The sequence below is a fragment of the Podarcis bocagei genome (genome assembly GCF_964188305.1).
Source record: "Podarcis bocagei genome assembly, chromosome: 11".
Taxonomy (NCBI): Eukaryota; Metazoa; Chordata; class Lepidosauria; order Squamata; family Lacertidae; genus Podarcis; species Podarcis bocagei.
Genome location: NC_138136.1, coordinates 26,952,340 through 26,971,872, shown reverse-complemented (window position 1 = coordinate 26,971,872; position 19,533 = coordinate 26,952,340). Strand labels below are relative to the sequence as shown.

The 19,533-nt window shown below is 42.8% G+C and overlaps 1 protein-coding gene across 2 annotated transcripts in view; it reads right to left on the bottom strand.

Moving 5' to 3' along the window:
• Positions 1-11,652, bottom strand: part of CHD1 (chromodomain helicase DNA binding protein 1) — a 51,511-nt gene extending 39,859 nt beyond the window's left edge. For both annotated transcript variants that reach the window (XM_081212314.1, XM_081212315.1), the window contains exons 1-3: positions 11,174-11,652; positions 9,205-9,404; positions 648-849 (exon numbers count right to left, since the gene is read on the bottom strand). In XM_081212314.1, coding sequence (XP_081068440.1) covers positions 648-849; positions 9,205-9,257 — 255 coding nt within the window. In that variant the 5' untranslated portion in view covers positions 9,258-9,404; positions 11,174-11,652. The remainder of the gene's footprint in view (positions 1-647; positions 850-9,204; positions 9,405-11,173) is intronic.
• Between the last annotated feature and the right edge of the window lie 7,881 nt (positions 11,653-19,533).

Sequence of the window (19,533 nt, the reverse complement as noted above, 5' to 3'; positions counted from 1 at the left end):
AAGAAACAAATGAACACAATTGAAATATATTTCTTCCACTGGGTGGGGTGGCCTAGGGACTTGATTCAACTGAAACGGTTACAGTTATATTGATATGCTAAGGATATCATGCCATCGTCAAAATTGCATCTAGAAGGCTATAATGCTGTTGCCTTTTGTGTGGCAAAAATTAGACACGATTCTTTAATATATTATTTTGTAAGTTCCTTCTAAACTTAAAAGAGACTTCTACTTAAGAGTTGCCAGAAACATCCAATGTATTCACTGCTGCATGAACTGAGTTCCACATGTGGTACTTCTCTTTCCTCTTGAATCCTTGCACCCACCAGACCTGCTCTGGAGGGTATTCCAATCCTCTGGAGCAGATTTTGAGGGTGCATGGGAGAGGAGGGTGAAGTTGTGCAAGCGCAAGTCTGTTCCACAAGTAGAATGGCAGCAGTGGATACAACACACGTTGCTAAATAACCCAGGCAGTATTTCTTAGAAAGGTGAAAGTTTGGCACTGCTGCCATCTGATATTTTTATCAGCATTTCCAATGTTTCATATTACTAAAGTACTTTCTAATTTACACTATTTATGCAGATGCTCACTTAATACAACAACCATTTAAATAGAGCTTCTCATTTGTGGAGAGAGTCCACCTTACCTCAGCTCCATCAACCTTTGGAGGTTTAGCTTGGACTTTCTTTTCCTTAGATGTATCAGACTCAGATTCTGATTGACTGCCAGACTCTGAACCAGAGTCTGAATCGCTGCTTCCCGACTGGCTGCTACTTCCATTGCTACTGCTTCCAGAACTTGAACCAGATCCAGAACCTGATGCTGAACCAGAATCATCATCTGACTGGCTGCAATTTTAAGTTAAAAGTAAATATTATAAGAAGGTTGAAGAACAGATTCAGGTGTGCAGTCCTCATTTAAAAGCCCCTTAAGTGTTAGCCTTAGATAGTAAATGTTGCTGCTTCAACAGTATGACCAGCTGATTATCAGTCTTTGCAGTAATGCCTGCATCTGCAAGTTGGAGTTCTCCCAATAAATCCCTCAAATGGAGTGTCAATGAATTAAGGAGCCTTGAATATGCTTTTTTTTTTTTTGAACACACATACTTAGAACATAGGATAAAGTACAGAATGGAATGACCTTAGACATCTAGTTGCTAGTTAACTGAACACTGCATGCTGGGCACAGGAATGTTAATGTTTCCCCATCCAAGTAACAATTGCTCAAATGTTAATTTGCCACATGCTTTAGAGCTATGGACGTGCAGTTGCATGCTTTTGCTTACATTTGCACACAAGCAACTTCCTCCAACAGACAGACAAAAATGTGTTTTAAACTTCAGACTCATATATTTAAAATGTAGTTTTTCTAATGGCTTGTGTTGTGGAGCTTGGCAACTAATAGTCGATATATTTCAAACGGAGAGATAGACACAGATCTCCGACTGGTTTGAGGCTGACATTAAGGAAATGGAGCCTGTTATTGCTTGCAAAGTGAGAGCTCTTATGACCTACAAGTGTACACCCTGCAAGAAGATGCACTAAGACAGGCAGGGAGTGATGCCCAGTGGATTGCCAGACAATGTGCCAATGACTACTGCCAGAGCATTCAACTTGCTACTGTCAGTTGTAACACTTGCAAAATGGATGCAGGCATGAATAAAGCCTTGTACAAACAGTCAAGAAAAATGGACCACTGAAAACCTAGTTGGGAGAGATCATCACAAGCTGCAACAAGCAGATGAAGCAATGGGCAGAGTACCATCAAGAACTGTACTCATCAGAAAACATGGTCACTGAAACAGCAGTTGACAGTGTCCACACTCTGCCTGTCTTGAAAGAGATGAATGTTCCTCCCTTCCTCCTCTGACGAGCAGTAGAACGCCATAAACTCCCAGGAATGCAGTAAATTTGAAAGAGAAATAACAAACTTCTAGTACTCCACTCTGGCTCAGCATCATTAAGTAATTTTCTGACTTGGTCCTGTTTCCATTTATACTATTTTTAATGGGAAAATAGCACTGCAGAAAGGTCTCCATCAATAATTATAAGTGACAATAGCTATTGATCTTATGGCTCTGAATACCTGTTGGTGGAGAACATTAAAGGGTGAAGGCCATTGTTGTCAAGGGACATCTAGTATGCCACTGTGGAAAATCGGATGGTGGCCTATTTTCAGCAGGGGCTCTCTTTATGTTATTATAAATGTTATCACACCTACACATCCAATGGAAATGAGGTGTCCTCCAAATGGTCGTTTGAATAAAGTAGGAGTGCGCTCTCTCTCTCTCTCATCACCACAGCTTGCATTAGTAATGTTTATAAGTATCAGGTGGTCTGCAGAGTACTTGAGATAAGACTATTCCATTTATGATTTCCAATGATTTCCAAATACTAAATTGATTAACATTGAGTCTTGGAAACAATGATTTTCTTCAGGTCAAGGAGGGGGCTATTCTACTGATAAGCTCCCTAGGTCCGTTGATGCAAAGATTTTATTTTATGTGTTTTTTAAGCTTTCACATCTGTAGCAGAATAATCTCTTCATTACTATTTGCTACATCTCAACTTCTATTATTTCAGTATGTTTTTTCTAACTAGATGGATGTAATTTCCCTATTAAAACTTGATGTTAGTCATATACAATTTCTATATTGGCTAGGATCCATTATTATTCATCTGTTCCCAAGCTAGCTAAGGTGTTGATTTAATCAATTTGACCATACTACACAAGTGCCTCCAGATTGAAATATCATTTCCCCCTCCCTCATTGCATTTCATTATCAGCTTTCAGTTTCCTGTTCACCTACTAATCAGTTAATAAAAAGCAATTATGTAAGTATCAGTTAAATTTGTAAGTGTTTCAGACAAACTAATTAGACATCATTGTGTTCATATTTGAGTATAAGATTGCATTCAGATGATCACATCTTGGCCTAGTAACAAAAAACACATAGACATTTTTTTCTTTCTTTCTCACAGGTTGGGAAATAAACCAGGAATTCTCAGAATCAGTTTTACTACTGAACTAGGAAACTATGGCTTCTAAAAAAGTCAAGATATAAAGTCACAGTTTAAAGTTAGTTTCATAACATCGCATATTTAGAAACCATTAACCTGTTGTGGCCAGTTTGGATATAGTGAGAAACTATAGTTAACTGAAACTTCCTGGCTTTTCATTTGCTCATGCAACATGAAATAGCTGCATGGGGAGGAACAGGTCTCATTCATATATCCTTTGAGATATGATCATCCAAACAAGACAAGTATCTTGCTATATTTACTTCATACACTATCAGTAACAGTATTTTAAATTAGCCAAGAATGGACTTTGTTGGAGCAAGCATAATAACCAATCCTTAACTTTAATATGAAAACTCATGAGCTCCTCAATTGTCTCTAAAGCATTATGTGCAATTTTGATTCAAGTTTGTTCTACTATTTTCAATACAGTGGTACCTCGGGTTAAGAACTTAATTCATTCTGGAGGTCCGTTCTTAACCTGAAACTGTTCTTAACCTGAGGTACCACTTCAGCTAATGGGGCCTCCCGCTGCCACCGCGTGATTTCTGTTCTCATCCTGAAGCAAAGTTCTTAACTCAAGGTACTATTTCTGGGTTAGCAGAGTCTGTAACCTGAAGCATCTGTAACCTGAAGTGTATGTAACCCGAGGTACCACTGTACGTACGTTTTCTGTGATATCCAAAATCAGGAAACTGGCTTATTCCAATTGTTAGTTCAAACAAACTCAAATCTGAACTCACAGAATCCGAACAAGTGCAATTTAACATGGAAACTTTCAATCTCCTCCCCTTGCAAATGGAAAAGGGAGGAATATGTGAGGCCAAGATTTGCTGCAGATTGTTATTATCATTTTTTTTAAAAAAACGAACACACAGCTTGATCGAAAAACAGGCCTTTGAAAATAAAAACGTTTTAAAGTAACATTGTCTCAAATGAATACAAAGTACGTACAACTAATGGTACCATTTCAGAAAATAGTAGGATCTACAACGTTATGATACATTTCAGTGTTACACTGAAAGCAAAGAGCTAATGATTTTACATACTAACAGCTGCACCAACAAAATTAAGTCTCAAAAACCTCACGTTAAAAAATATTTTGCTCATAAAAGCAGACCCCCTAATTATTATTATTAATTTTATTTCTATACCGCCCTATACCTGAAGGTCTCAGGGCGGTTCACATAGAGGATCACATACATAAAATCAAAATACAAACAACCAAATAAAAAAAACCCCTAAAAGAGCCAGCATTTTAAAAAGGGTATAGGATGTAGATCAGGTCAGGCAAAGGCCTGGTTAAAAAGGAACACTTTTGCCTGGCGCCTAAAGGTGTATGGTGAAGGTGCCAGGCAAACTTCCCTGGGGAGAGCATTCCACAGAGGGGAAACCACTACAAAAAAGGCCCATTCTCGTGTTGCCACCCTCCTGACCTCTCAAGGAAGAGGCACACGAAGAAGGGCATCACAAGATAATCTCAGGGTCCAGCTGGTTCATATGGAAAGAAGCAATCCTTGAAGTATTGTGGTCCTGAGCCATTTAAGGCTTTATAGGTAAAAACCAGCACTTTGATTTGGGCCTGGAAACTAATTGGTACCCAGTGCAATTGGACCAGGATCAAATGCACATTAAATAAGCAGACCAACAGAGTCTACTTACTATTTTCAGTCTAAAACTTATGCCATGTTAATCTTTTAAGTTCAGAAAAGAACTTTAAGTTCAAAACTATTTCCTGTACATGTATTGGCACTTTTAAATAATCTCTACTACAGATTTTACATTTATCCAATTTTCACAAGTTAAGAATTTTTACCTCCCACAATATAACCTCTGTGACCAGATTTGACTACTAAAGACCTTAAACTGACCTTAGAAGCCTAGCTTTATTGTTCTGCCTTGCAAAGAATTGAAGCACTACCAAACCAATAAAGCCTGTTCAATGTATTAGTTGAAAAAAGTACTCAGTGCTTCCCAGGCTCCGCTAAAAATCAAATTGGTTGAATTCAAAGCAGTTTTGTAACTACAGATGTCACAGCTCATTTGGATCATAGCAGTGTTGAGGCTAAAGGACAGTGTACCAATAGGGGGAAAAACACCCTGATTTATAATTTATAAATTACCGGTAAGTTATAATTAAAACTGTGTCAGACAAAAGAACTAGAGACAGTAGGCTGCAATCTGTTGATTCCAGGGGAGACTGAGAATCTAGAATCAGTTTTGAGAATATGCACCACCACACATAAAACAGGCTCTACCCCAACAAACTATTTGTCGGATAGGACACATTTACTTATTACTAGGGCTGTCAACCAATCAAGAAATTCTATTCTTTTGAATATAGATTTACAATATGCTACTTTGATTAATCAAATAATTAGATCATTTACTAAACAATAAATTGAGATATCAAATGCTAAACCCAGATTTCAAAATTTTTCATTATTTTAATTAAGCATACTTCTAAGGATCAGCGTGGCAAACCCAGCAGGGAAAAGTAGTATCATCATGCTAACTGCTAATAATAACCACACACATTTATTTCGTTCTTTAGTCTCTAAAGTGTTTCAAATACATACATACATATCAGACTATTCAAAAAGAAAAGAAAACCCCATAAGGTAGGTTGTTGGTATTGCCCTGCTTTCACAAATGATGATTAAGACAGAGGGACCATCTTATAAATTCATGACAGAAGAGACATTCAGATGGGAACATGTATTTTAATGTGGTAAGCAAGAGTCAGAACTAGCCGCGGAGCATGCTTTAATAGTGCCTGGGGCGCACATGCGCTGGGGGGACGGGTGCAGGAGGCAAAAGGAGCTCACTGCGCACCAGCCCAGCCCTTGCTGCCACTGGAGCAGCACCAGCCCTGAGCTGTTTTGTGAGGCTGGAATGATCCCAGCCTCACAAAGCAGCACAGGGCTGGCTTGGGGAGGATGGTGTGAGCAGCAGCACCCCTCCCCTGAAAAAATGCACCCAGGTCAATCACTCCAGCAGTCCTCCCCCATGCTATGCCCCTGGTCAGAACCCATTTCCCCTCCCTCATCCCTGAGTACATACATCCTACATTCATTTTCTCCTACAAGCATATACGGTACGTCATGCTTTTCTAATTTCCCCACCACTCCACAGACACTGTTCCAGCCTCCTCCTCTCTCATTTCCTCAGCCTCCTGGCCTCTGTCTGCTAACTAACCCTAGCCCACCTCTCTCCATGTCATCTTTCCTCCTGTCTTACATAGCTATAGTTAATCCTTGGGTATCTAATACACCTTCTCAGTAGAATACAAATAGCTGAAAGAATACAAAAGCATGGGACTGAAGTGGTAGTGGATGGCAATATCACAAAGCCTTCTCAGGCTGCCTTAAAGTGATTTTACTCAGTGTAGTTCCCTGAGGGAAATAGACATTTTGGGAGCGTTTTGAAGGGGCACTTCCACAGCTGAGAAGTCAGATGCCACAAAGACACTCTATTGCATTCCACAACTTTCTGACCAAAACTTTCCCACGAATGCAACAAAGCTGTTAAGAACAGCAAGTAGACAGGTAGACTTGATTATTCAGACATATAGAGCATCTTTATAAATGATAAGAATGGCTTGATTACAAATTTATCTTGTTTCATATTAGCCTGCCAATGAGCATGACCTGGGAATCTCTTTTATATTCCACTAATATGGAAAATATATGAATTATTCCACCAAATACACTTAAAGAAAAGCATACTCAAACTATCAAAATTCTTAAAACAGAACATAATCGGGCAACTTCATCTGCATCCCAAGTTGTATCCATATAAGCACAATTATACTGCCTCTCATGCACTACTTCCAAGTCTCCAATATATTTCCAGATGTATTAAGAGAAATGACAAACTACTAATCTGCAGTCTGCAGGAGATGAAGGCTGGGATGGAAAGCGGGAGCAATTCTGGGTAGCTTCTGCTACACATTCCACCAGGCTGCAGAAACAGGCAATGCCAAACCTCACTAGTAACTACAGCTGCTTCCACAACTAGTACTGATGGGGATCACCTATCTACAAATCTAACCATCTTTGTGACACAGCTGTCTGTGCCATAATAGCTAAGGCTCAAATGACAGCTGCTCTTGAGTTTCCATACTACAATAAAAATGGAGGGTCACATTATTTTTGTACGAAAACATTACCAAATACAGAATATTCATGGGAGTGTTAGGACAAAGGGAAACCTTGTAATTTTAATCTACAAGAACCATGAAAATAATTGAGCTGTTCCTCACATTTTAAGTTCAGAGTGGTAGTAGGTTCGAGAGAGAAAACAAACTACATCTTCCATACAACACAATTTATAGAATTCACTGCTGAAATTTAGTGTGGTGGCCACTACCTGAGATGGCTTTAAAGGAGGATTAGATGGCTGTGACGTACAGGAATAAGCAGCAGTTGGCATCACGTTCTCACGTGCTTCTGAGAAACCCACAAGCAAGATATGAGGACAACAGCATTCTTCTCGCTTGCGTTCCCCAGCAACTGGTATTCAGAGGCATGCCATCAATATACGCTACGCAGTGCATGCAGGTTCAGAGGCGCTATGCTACTGAATAGCAGTTACTGGGTTGTGGGGAGAGGACTATTCCTTTCATGTCCTACTGGTGGGTTTTCCAGAAGAATTCACTACATACAGTGGTACCTCGGATTAAGAACTTGATTCATTCCGGAAGTCTGTTCTTAACCTGAAACTGTTCTTAACCTGAGGTACTACTTTAGTTAATGGGGCCTCCCGCTGCCACCGCACAATTTCTGTTCTCATCCTGAAGCCAAGTTCTTAACCCGAGGTACTATTTCTGGGTTAGCGGAGTCTGTAACCTGAAGTGTCTGTAACCTGAGGTACCACTGTATAGCCACACTGTGATCAGGATGCTGGATTATAGCAGGGCTCCTCTTACATTCTCTAAAGCTTCCAATTTATAAACATGTAGTGTTTTCAACATACATGAACAAACAAACCTATCCATTTGTTTTTTGGAATCCTTTAAAGAACAAAAAGAGACACATTAAGTGGCCTTCTAAGACAGGCCTTCTTATCAGAGGCAAGTCCAATTTTACAGCTAGCTACTCAGCTAGGGGGTGTTCTGATATCTAGCTTGTGAGAACCACTGCTCAAGACACCCTATAGCACGTAAGATATGAACATACAAGGAAAACTACATGATATATATACAATTCAATTCACTATAGTACAATTCAATATATATATTCTTAAGTTCCATTCAACAGTGTTTACTTGCAAATAAGATGGCATAGGATTGGATCCTTTATCTGCAAGGCTGGGTAACACACAAGTGCATATAAGTGTATATAAGAACTCCGCTGGACTGGGCCAAAGGCCTGTCCTCAGTGGCCAACCATATGCCTATGGGAAGCTCACAAGGAGAATTTGAATACAACAGCAGCCTTCCCACCTGTGATTTCCAGTATTCAAATGCACACTGCCTGCAACACTAGAGAATGAACATAACCCTCACTGGTACAAGTCCCAAGATACTATGTGCTACTTCACATGGGTTTACTCTGAAATAAGGTTCAAATCTTAAGATGGTATAGAATTGGATTCAAGTTTATTTAACCAGGTAAGTATGGAATGCAGGAATTAGCTACTCCAGTTCCAGCACTCACTCTAGATGAAACCATTCCTTGGTTCTATGCAAATATGGAGGTGGTACTCCCTCCTCTCACCCTTAAAACACAACACAAGGAGGACATGAAGTACCACTGAGACAGAAAGTGAGAAATGCAAGTGAGGAACATGATTCTGGAGCAGGAATCCGTCTAAGATATGGTCACAAAATGTATCCTATGGAGATCACTTAGTCCTGTGTAATCAGATACATATGACAGGCTGGGCTAAGCACCCTATCTAAACCATTACGCATACTGTTGTTGCAAAGACATGCATATTTGAGTGTTAGTTAACCATATTCCATTACTGCCTGAGGCACACCATTAATGGATTCACTAGAATTGGGTCCTGAGCCTTGTGCACACTCTTATTTCTGAGTAAATTCAATTAGTTTCCAGAGTCCTTATTTGAAATAAGAATGCTTGGTCCGATACTTCAAAATAAACAATTTAATTATGGTAAAGACTTCACTTTCACAAAAATGTAAGACTTACCAGAGACAAATCTTTAAGTACATACCTTGATTCTCCACTACTGTTCCTTGCACTTTCTTCATCACTGTGCCCATTCATTGTAAATATTCACCAAAATAAAAATATAAATAAAGTTCTTCCAGTTTGGAAGCTGGATATGAAATGTCCACTTAAGAGAGTCGTCTTCCTCGCTCTTCAGATATTTCACATGTAACTTCAGCGGTTATTTGTTTTTCCCAAGTTACCCTAAAAAATGAATACACAAATAATAAAGATGTGAAATGTTTACAAATCTGTAATCTATTTGAGGATACTGCAGTAAACTAGCTGGATATGTGCAGTTCATCAGATTCTTAAATTATTTGTTACATTTATAACCCTGCATTCCCATCCCCCATCCATTTTCGATTTACACCAAACCCATGAGATAGTGACCGGCCCAATGTTGCTTTGTGGCTGAGTGGGGGATTTGAACCTGAGTCTATCCAGTCCTAGTTTGACAGTGAACACTCATAATGGATTCTCTCAGTGATCTTTACCCTGTAAGTTCATACAGCAGGGTCAGTATTATTCTTCAGAGGCTAAGTAACTTCATACACAGGAAAACCCAATTTGATCCTTTCTGAAGCATTCTGACATTGATCTAATTAGCAGTGCCATTAGTGGCAGTGCCAAGGGAAAGAAAGGGAGTAGTGCTGGTGCAGGCTGGAACTTTTTTCTTCTGAAAGTAAAGCTGCAATCCTAAACCAACTCACTAGAGCATGTCCTATTATAACAATTCATCTGACTTCTGAGTAAACATACATAGGACTGTGTTGTAAGCAACATGCATACATGAACCATTTTATAAATTTGCAGCACCAGTAAAATGCAGCTTGCTCACTCCCGTTAAAACTACAGTCTCCTGACTGCTTACTTGAGAACTGAAACTGCAAGTAAACATAGGTAAGACTGATTTATAACAAAATTGTTTTCCTGACCCATAGTGAATGTACAAATCACAGATCCCAACTATTATTTCTATGGCATTGCCCCTTTCAAAATCCTATACTAAGGCCAGCTCTGTTAAGTAGCCGGAATTACTCTTGTGCTGCTAATTCTTACTGCCACCAGCACAAGAGCAATTTCTAGCTACTTAGAAAGTCAGCGTCCTTTGGGCACCATACAAGCTAACAGGGAATACCATAGCAGCAAAGATCATCCACTTGGTCTCAATCAACCCAGTTATATATATATATATATATTTATTTAAGGGAACCCAAGCAAAAGGCGGGGCCACTGATCAGAGCAGCAGGAAGGCACCGCACCGAGTCCCTGATAGCCAGCCTGTCAGCCAATGAGCAGCGGGCCTCGTGGATTTAGTGGGTGCCAAAACAAATGGGCTTTCTCCCCTCCCTCCGGTTCCCCCCTTATCGCGGCGGGTGTCTCCTGCTGCTCCTCGCGGGGCGCCTTTCCCACTATTACTGCCGCCGCTTCTTTTTTAGGCCGGCCGCGGTCCTCCCGCCTTTCCCCTCCTCGCCCCGCTTGCGAAAGCCTCGCTGCGTCCTGCATAACCGCCTCTCCTCGGCCGCCTGGTAAACAAAGGGAGATGGCGGGGGAAGCCGGAGGAGGGGAAAAAAGACAACCAGCAGCAGCACCGCGGTCGGCTCCTGCGAGCCTCTATATGGGGGTGAAGGGCGGGGGCTGAGAGCGAGAAAGCGAAGGCGGTCGGACAAACGGACCGGCCTGAGGCACAGCGGCTGAACAAAAGCGGCGTTTCTCCCCCTCAGCTCGCCCGCTTTCCACACAGAACCGAGCAAAACCGCCTGGGCCGGGCCCTTTCCTTCCTTCCTTCCTTCCTCCCTCAAGCCGGAGCCTCGGCTCCCAACTCCCGTCTAGCTGGCTGGCTCCCTCCCTCTCCGCCCTTCCATTGCCCCACCGCGGCCTACACAAGGCGCCCAGGCCGGGTATGGCGTGCCTCTCTCCGATCCCCACAGCCTGCCCTCCTCCTTCGCTCTCCGTCGGGCCGCACTTACCGCCAGGCCTGCCTGGGCCTCTCCTGAGGAGCCAGCGAGGGGGAGAGCGCTGCAGCCGGGCCTCGAGGAAGGAAGGAGCGCTCCGGGGCCTGCCGGGATCTCTTCCCTCTCTCCTCTTCCCTCTGCCGCTTCTCTGGCCCTCCCTCTTGGCCTACCCGGAAAAAAGAGGGGGGCGGGAGGGAGGGAGAAGCAGCGCGAGCCCCCTCAGAAACAGAGAGAAGCGGTTTAATAGGGAAGAGCGCGGCGGGAGGGAAGAGAACGGGTTAAAAAAACCACCCCGAGGTGAGCGGGCGCGCGACGCCGTTGCTTTAAGTCCTCCCGGCCGCCGCCGCCATCACGCTGCCGCAGCCGCTCCGTACAGCGTCCTCCTCCTCTTTCCTTCACCCCCTCCCCTCCCCTCGTCCGATGGAAACCCCGGGCGTGATGTCAGCCCTGGGACAGAGCGGGAAGGGGAGGGAGGAGTCACGGGCGAAGGGAAGCGGGCGGCGCGGCTCGCGCAGGACGACGGTGGCGACGTCGGCGGCCGCGAGGAGGCGGGAGCAGGAGAAGAGGGCCGCGCCAGGCCTGCCGGGAGGGAAGAGAGCGGGGAGCCCGTGGCGCGCGTGGAGTGGTCACGAGGGGTCTGTGGGAATTGCGGCTCGTGGGGTGAGGGAGGGCGCCGTCAGTGACTCCACTTTATAAACCCACTTCGCTTTTGCTGCCCGCGTGTGTAAATACTCTTCTCCATAGCAGCCGACTCCTAGGGGCCGAGGGTGTCTTCACCCCACCAATCAAATTTTTAAAGGGGCTGAGCCCCTACACCCCCAGTTGATGGGCATTGCCATTCACATAGTGTGTGTGCAGCGCATCATGTGATGCATTATGTGGGGCGGGGCTTACCTGGGAGCCCCCCTCCCATTTTTTTATATTCAAGTTGGCACCTCTGCTTTTCTCTTCTCCCCAAAACTTACGATCTCTCAAATTCACTGTACCTCGATGAGGGGTTATGCAAGCCTTGCTTACGATGTTGAAGGCAAAGCTCTGTGAGGAAGAAAAGCAGAACTTGTTGCTGTCTCTCTCGTCCCTTCCCCTCTCCCTTTCTCTCTTTTTTTTTTGTTTTGTTTTGTTTGGGTTTCTACATTCATCCTTCCAGCAGGCAGAAATTCAGCAGGTGGGGAGGATTTCCTTTCAGGATTGTTGTTGGAATGTTTGCTGTTACAGTTTGAACTTTGCTTCCATTTGATCATTGTAATAGATTGCTTTGAAATCATTTTTGCACTTTTAAGTCCCCCAATCCCCCCCCCACAACCTGCCTTTTCTTTGCCTGACCTGCCCCATGTTTTGCCCAACCAAAAGTGGCAACCCTACTTGCTGTATTTTCCACTTCTCAGCTGCTTGAGAACTCAATAGTTGTGTCCTACTTCCTTGTAGTAGTTTCAGGCTGCAATTCTGAAGTCAGTGGCTATTTTCTTCTGGAGTTAGCTTACTTAGGGACAGGCTTCCGTGCTTGGTTGGTGAAAGTCCCCCCATTCATATGCCTTTAAAGTGTATGTGGTTTATAACTTTGAAAAGATGTAGTTGCTGCTTGTGGAAGCTATATTGCCCTCCCCTTTCCAGTTGGAAGGCTATGTGCACTGGTTTTCAAGGCGGGAAAACTGCTCAAGCTGTGTATTCCTCAGAGTAGCTGACTAATAGGAGCATTATGTAAGGCTGTGAACTGTGGTTGAGTTCATGGAAGCTGTGATTAATACTGGGACACAATTGGGAAACCCAAAATTTGGTTGGGAATATAGCCTTCTAGTGCCAGGTTTGTAAAACAGCTCAGTTCACAGCCACACTTCACATCTGGCAAATGCTTGTGATAGGAAAGGCTGATTTCAAGTGAGATTTCAGAATCAGAATTCAAACTTAATTTCCTGCTCTTAATTATCAACTTGTGTCCCCCCCCCCTTCTGAGACAAACTTTCCGTAAAGCACAATAATAGTTTTCATCTCTCAGATCAAAACTGGGCTATGAAAGAGAGCTCCACACCAGCAAAACATGTGTTCTGTCCAGCTTCTTCCATGTTTCTTCCTACCTTACGTTTTATGGCCATTGTCATCTCTAAAAGCACAGCTGTCATGAATATAGCTATGCTTCCAGCACATCTCCTGACATTTGAAAGATGAAGCAAATACATGGGTCACCCCTCATCCAGTAGAGATCAGTTGCTCTCTACAGCACATCCAGTCTTAAGGCATCTGTATGCTACCAACTTTGTTTTAACTAAGATCAATTTGGTTTCTTGCAGTGAAATCTGAGAACTATAGGTTGTTCTTTTTTAAAGTTTTGGTTAGAATTCAGTTTTATAGATAGTAAAATTGTGTTCAAGGCTGCTAGATTCCTGCCTGCTTCCCACACTTCAAAGACTCTTAACTCCAAAATTCATTGGAAAGAATCTATGGCTGTTAAGTTTGTTTGTAGCATAGGTCTTAAGGCAGAAGTGGATAACCTATGGCCCTCCAAATGTTGTTTGACTCCCATCAGCCCCAGCTAACATGGTCAATGGCCAGGGATGAAGGAAGTTGTAGTCCAGCAATAGACTGTTCATCCCTGTCTTATCCCTGCAAATCACAGTAGATTTCTAAGAGGAATACAGGGTGTTTGTTGAGGGGAATAACTCAATTCTTCCAGGTACAAACTACAAAGTTTTCAGATATTCAAGAAGACGTTTCTCAAGAAGGCATTCTTTCCTTGTTTATACTTAGGTTATGCAATATATAACCAACCAATTTGCAGCCAACAGTATTTATATTATTCATGATGCCCCTTTAAATACTTAGGCATAAATCCAACGGAGACATGCTTAATCCCACTGATTTCAGCAGGCTTAACCATGCCTAACTTTGTTGGGTTTAGTCCTTAACTCTTGAATTTAAAACAGGTTTATACTCAGTTTAATCAATCAGTTATGGAGATAGAAAGCCAGCAGGAGTAGGTAACTTCCTGTGTAATGTACAGGGCATCACATGTATGGTTATCTGCTGGCAGGGAACAAATTGTTGGTGTGTCCCTAAGACAATGAGCTCCTGGCTCTTTGTTCCCTTGAGGCTAGGGTAGCTAACCTGGAGAAGCTAAGAGAGGTATGTATATGAGATCTTCAAGGTTATGGCACAATATAATCTGTTGTGATGGAGAATGGAGCCTTGGGGATAGGAAGGCATCATACTGAGGAAGAGAGAAATAGTTGTTTAAAAGGGGCCCATTTGATGATGAACAGCAATGAGGTTGAGCTGTAATAGGCATGTTTACTGCAAGGCGACTTGCCTGCAAAGTGTGAAGGATATGGATATTGAATGCCATCTAGAAAATGCAGAAGAGAAATCCGTGGCTTTGGTGCACGTTGATCCCAGTGCTGTTGAGAAAAGTAGTGCTGCAGTCCTAGAAGAGGAAAACTTAGCTAAGATTTTTAAATTCAGGATCTCCAAAGAAGCATTTCAGGACATTTTATAAATGTCCAAATCCGGGGCTACTTTCAGCGAATGGATAACAGGGTGGTGGTGTGGGGAAAGGGTTTATATAGCATGGGTACTGGGGAAATTTTGGTTCAAGCAAAGCTGGTAGAGTGGTTAAACCACTGCGGAACTGGAAAACTGCCACTTGATATCAGAAAGTTTGCAGATCAGCTTTTAAATTCTTTTCTGTTTGAAAGCCATCAGGAGCTTAGACTCATCGGGTTCAGGATGATCCTTCCATAAAGAATAATGGTGTAAGTCTTCCAGGTCATATAATTAACGATAGGGCAGAATATGCAAGAAGTCATGATGAAAAAGTGGAGGAATGCTTCCTATGGGAAGAACTGTAGCAGCAACATACTTGCATGCTTTGCTTTGTTCTGAGGGAGGTAGATTTGATAAGAGAATTGTATTGTCATGCCTTTGCCACAAAGCTATGAGAATAATCTTGAAATGGTTCTTTATTTTCAGTTACTGGGAAAGTGCACATTGGAATTTTTGGAAAGACCCACAACCTTTTGATACCAGGGGCGCCAACTTATAAAAAATATTGGGGGGGCCCATACCGGGACGCGTCGTCGTCCAACTTTTGGGATGCACCTCGGCGGGGGCTGTTTCTTCTTCTTCGGAGGCAGAGTCGGGAAGAGCGCCCGGGAAGCTGCCGCTGGTTCGCTCGGGTAGCCGGGAGAACGCAGTTCGAGGTGGCGGTGTTGGGGAGAGACCCTCGCTCAGGGCGCCACGAGACTTGGCGGCCGGCGGCCTATCTGGGGGGTTTTGGAGCGTATTTCGGCGGAGCCGGAGCGATTGGGGAGGAGGGGGCTTGTTGCCGGATTCTTCAGCTGGGCCCGAGATCCGCTGCTGGGGGGTCCCTGGGCCGAGTTGTGAGCACGGCCTGCTGAAGGGAGATCCAGCCGATTGCGCGACGGGGACGGCCGGGGCTCTCCGGCTAGGGTGCGCGGCTGGCTGGCTGGCTGGCGAGGGAGGAGGCGGGGGGCGGCGGCGGGGCTCTGCTGGAGGGGCGGCCGAGATTATTGGGGGGGCGGAGCCCCCCAAACGAATTTTTGAGGGGTCTCGGGCCCCCTCAGGCCCCAGGGAGTCGGCGCCTATGTTTGATACAGTAAATGCTTTGGAACATTTAATCATAGGATTCAGTCCAGGGTTGCATCCCAAGAGGTGCCCAAGATCTGAAGTGAGATATATGTGCTATCAGACTGATTGGAAACAGTAATCACAGTGCTAACAAATATGTAAGTGGAAGGCATAGCCACATTTAATTTCAAAGTAGGGGGGGAATGAGGAAATTAGTTAAAAGAGGGTGTCAAGAGGGCCAATTCTCTTTAGGATGCATGGAAGTTATTTAAAACCACAATAACAGAAGCTTGGGTAGCATGTATGCTACTGATTGAAAAGCTGCAAACAATCCAAGAGCTTGTCAATATGGTTTACAAGTAGAGTCAGGGAAGCTATAATAGTTGAGAAGGCTTCCGTGGAGCCTGGAGGGTCTTGTTCATGCAAGGAGAATGAAAAGAAGCAGTAATACTGGGAAAAAGAATTGCAGGTAACAATAAGTGGGAGGGGAAAGAAAGTAAGAAATAAATAAATGGCAAAAAAGATAAACAATAAACACTGCATTAAATATATCAGAAGCAGGAAACAGCTAGGTAGGTATTGGACTGTATGTGTCAACAGTTTGGGGACAACAGTTTTGCTTATGCCTAGCCATGTATCCTGGAACTCTGCTTACAATTGAACCTGTACTGTACTTGGAGTTGATGCTAAGATCGTGTGATGATTTTATCAATAAAGCTTTCATGATTTACTGACCTGAGAATCATGAATCCTTCATCCATGGGTGAAAGCACTAAGTTACATAGATTCCTAACAACATCACCACCACCTTGAAAGGGACATGAAGCAACTGAATGTTGACATGTATAAATGTTGCTGTTTTCATTGACAAAAAGGCATATTACCATGGTATAAAGGTAAAGGGACCCCTGACCATTAGGTCCAGTCATGAACGACTCTGGGGTTGCAGCGCTCATCTCGCTTTACTGGCCGAAGGAGCTGGCGTACAGCTTCCGGGTCATGTGGCCAGCATGACTAAGCCACTTCTGGCGAACCAGAGCAGCGCACGGAAATGCCATTTACCTTCCCACCAGAGTGGTACCTATTTATCTACTTGCACTTTGATGTGCTTTCGAACTGCTAGGTTGGCAGGAGCTGGGACCGAGCAATGGGAGCTCACCCCGTCGTGGGGATTTGAACTGCTGGCCTTCTGATCGGCAAGCCCTAGGCTCTGTGGTTTAGACCACAGCGCCACCCGCGTGGTCTAAACCACATGGTATATGTTGCACTAAATGCCAGAAAAAAAGCAGCAGCACTGTAACAGAAAGCTAAGAAGACATGGGATATTGTGAGAGAGGCACATAAAAAGCATTTAAAGTCTTCTTGCTTTTGTTGAGCAGTCCATAATGAAGAATAAAGAAATTGTATATGGTGAACATACACAAAGTACATTGCTTTGTTGTCTGAAATCTACCAAGGTAGTTTTGAAGACACTGCAACTGTGCGGAAAGCAATCCATTAAAAGAGGTGCACATCAGAGTTGTCTGAAGGTGGAACAACTGGCAGTAAAAAAAATTACTTTGTGTTGTTAGGGCAGGGAGCAGAGTTGCTATTTAATCTGAATGCCTCTACTTATGCTCTACTGCATTTGTTAATAAGAGAAATATTGCAAAGTTACTATAAGTTCCAGTGCTATCTCATCCAAAGAAAATGACCCAATAGAGAGCAGCAGGGCTTAATCGAATGATGCAACTGCTGCTGGATCCACAGACGTTTCATGGGGTGTGGGGTATGTAGGAAAAATGCTTCTTTGCTGTGCCAGCTCTGGGCTGCTGCAGCAAAGAGACCTGGATCAGGCCTGCTGCTGCCATGTGTCACAGAAGGGTCAGCTCAGGATCTAGCAGGTTCTAAATGTTAAAAAAAAACCCAAAGGCATTCCTTTTGGGAATGGTACAGATGGAAGTACCCAGGTATCAGAAAAAATTATTTATGCCGCTACAGCAGCTCAGATCTTGTTAGCCCCAAAATGGTGGGTGAGTGAGGATTGGCAATCAAAAATGATAGAATATGTAGAGTTAGTAGGTCTAATAAATAAGAGAGCAAGAAGATCAAGTATATAAAGAGGAGTGGGGAATTTTTGGAGTATTTGGAAAATAACTAAACAAGTGATTAAGGTAAATTCAACAGTATAATATATAATGAAGAATAAAGGGAGAAAGTAAACTAAATGGAAGGGGAAGAAGGGAAGTCATTACAGCAGACGCTTCAGGTACAGACTCCACCAACCCAGAAATAGTACCTCGGCTTAAGAACTTTGCTTCAGGATGAGAACAGAAATCGTGTGGCGGCGGCAGTGGGAGGCCCCATTAGCTAAAGTGGTACCTCAGGTTAAGAACAGTTTCAGGTTAAGAACGGACCTCCAGAACGAATTAAGTTCTTAACCCGAGGTGCCACTGTATAAAGAAATATATTAACAGTGGAGATGTATATTTGAATGTCAATGTGATTTTGGAAGTTGTAATAATGAAAATTATATTTTAAAAAAAGAAGGAAAGAAAAGGGGATCTAGCAGATTCTGTGACAACTCAGCCCTGAAACAATGTTCTTTGTGGTGTAATTTGAAAGACCCTTTCTAAATCATAAACAAGTAGCTTTGAATCTTAAGAAAAACTGCTTGTGGACATCTGAATTCACTTCTAAGTGTTCAGTTTTTTAGATTTGAGCTACCCATCCAGTTTGCAATATCAGAAAAAGCTGTGACACATGCTTGTCTGCACAGAGTCAGTGAAAACTGGGCAATGGCATATCAGTTAATGGCATTAAGAGAAAAGCATGAAGGTCAGTCATCTGTTGAAGCGAGAGCATACTGACAGGCTTTTAATTACTGATCTTAAAGCTGAAGAAAGGAATCAAAATAATACCAAATAAATAAATGTGCAGATGAGGTGGAGGGAAGATTGACTCAGTTGTCCAAACCATGTTGTTATCTGAAATCATTATGACAATTTATGATATAAACATCAGTTCTGATTATTTAACTTGATCAATGCTGTTAAAACATGTCAAACCCGCCAAAAGTTACTGTTGTAAGGTTGTTGGGTTTTTTTTGCTCAAGTATGTATTTCTTTGTTTTGTATCAAAAACTAACAGCAAAGAAAACACAACATTTAAGTGGATGTTTTATTGAAATAAGTAGTTCCAAAATGTTGCACATAATAGCCCATTTTTCAACAAATTTGTTTGTTGCAGAGAATATAGTATTTTTGTTGGTAATGGAACTTTTCTGTGTTTTTTCTACAGCACCCTTTCTTTATTATTATTTCAAACGGTATCAATGAAGTGACTGCAAGATCCTGAAATAGTGCAGTAATACCTCTAGGACTTGCCAGTGTTATTAATGTGGATTTAAATCTGCCAAGATGTGAATCAAAGCTAACTGGAGAAAGTCTGCTGCTGCCTCAGTCTCAGAATGGGAGAGCAATACCAAGCAGAATGCATTTTTAATTGAAAAAAAGGAGATCCACATTCATACTAATAATCATTTTGATTCTCAGTGTTGTTCTTTACGATGCCAGAATAGTGCCATCAAAGTACAAGAGGACTTGGGAGGACACCCAAGTTTGCATTGTATAAAACACTTGTAGAAAAAAACCACTTAAGGGGACGACCCCAAAAGTAGCCCAGTGAGGACTGAGCATGCTCAGTGAGCTCAGAATTCTCACTTAGAATCATAGAGTTGGAAGGGAACACGAGGGTCATCTAGTCCAACCCCCTGCAATTGTGAGAGAAGCTGGAATGGAATGGAGCATCTGCAACCT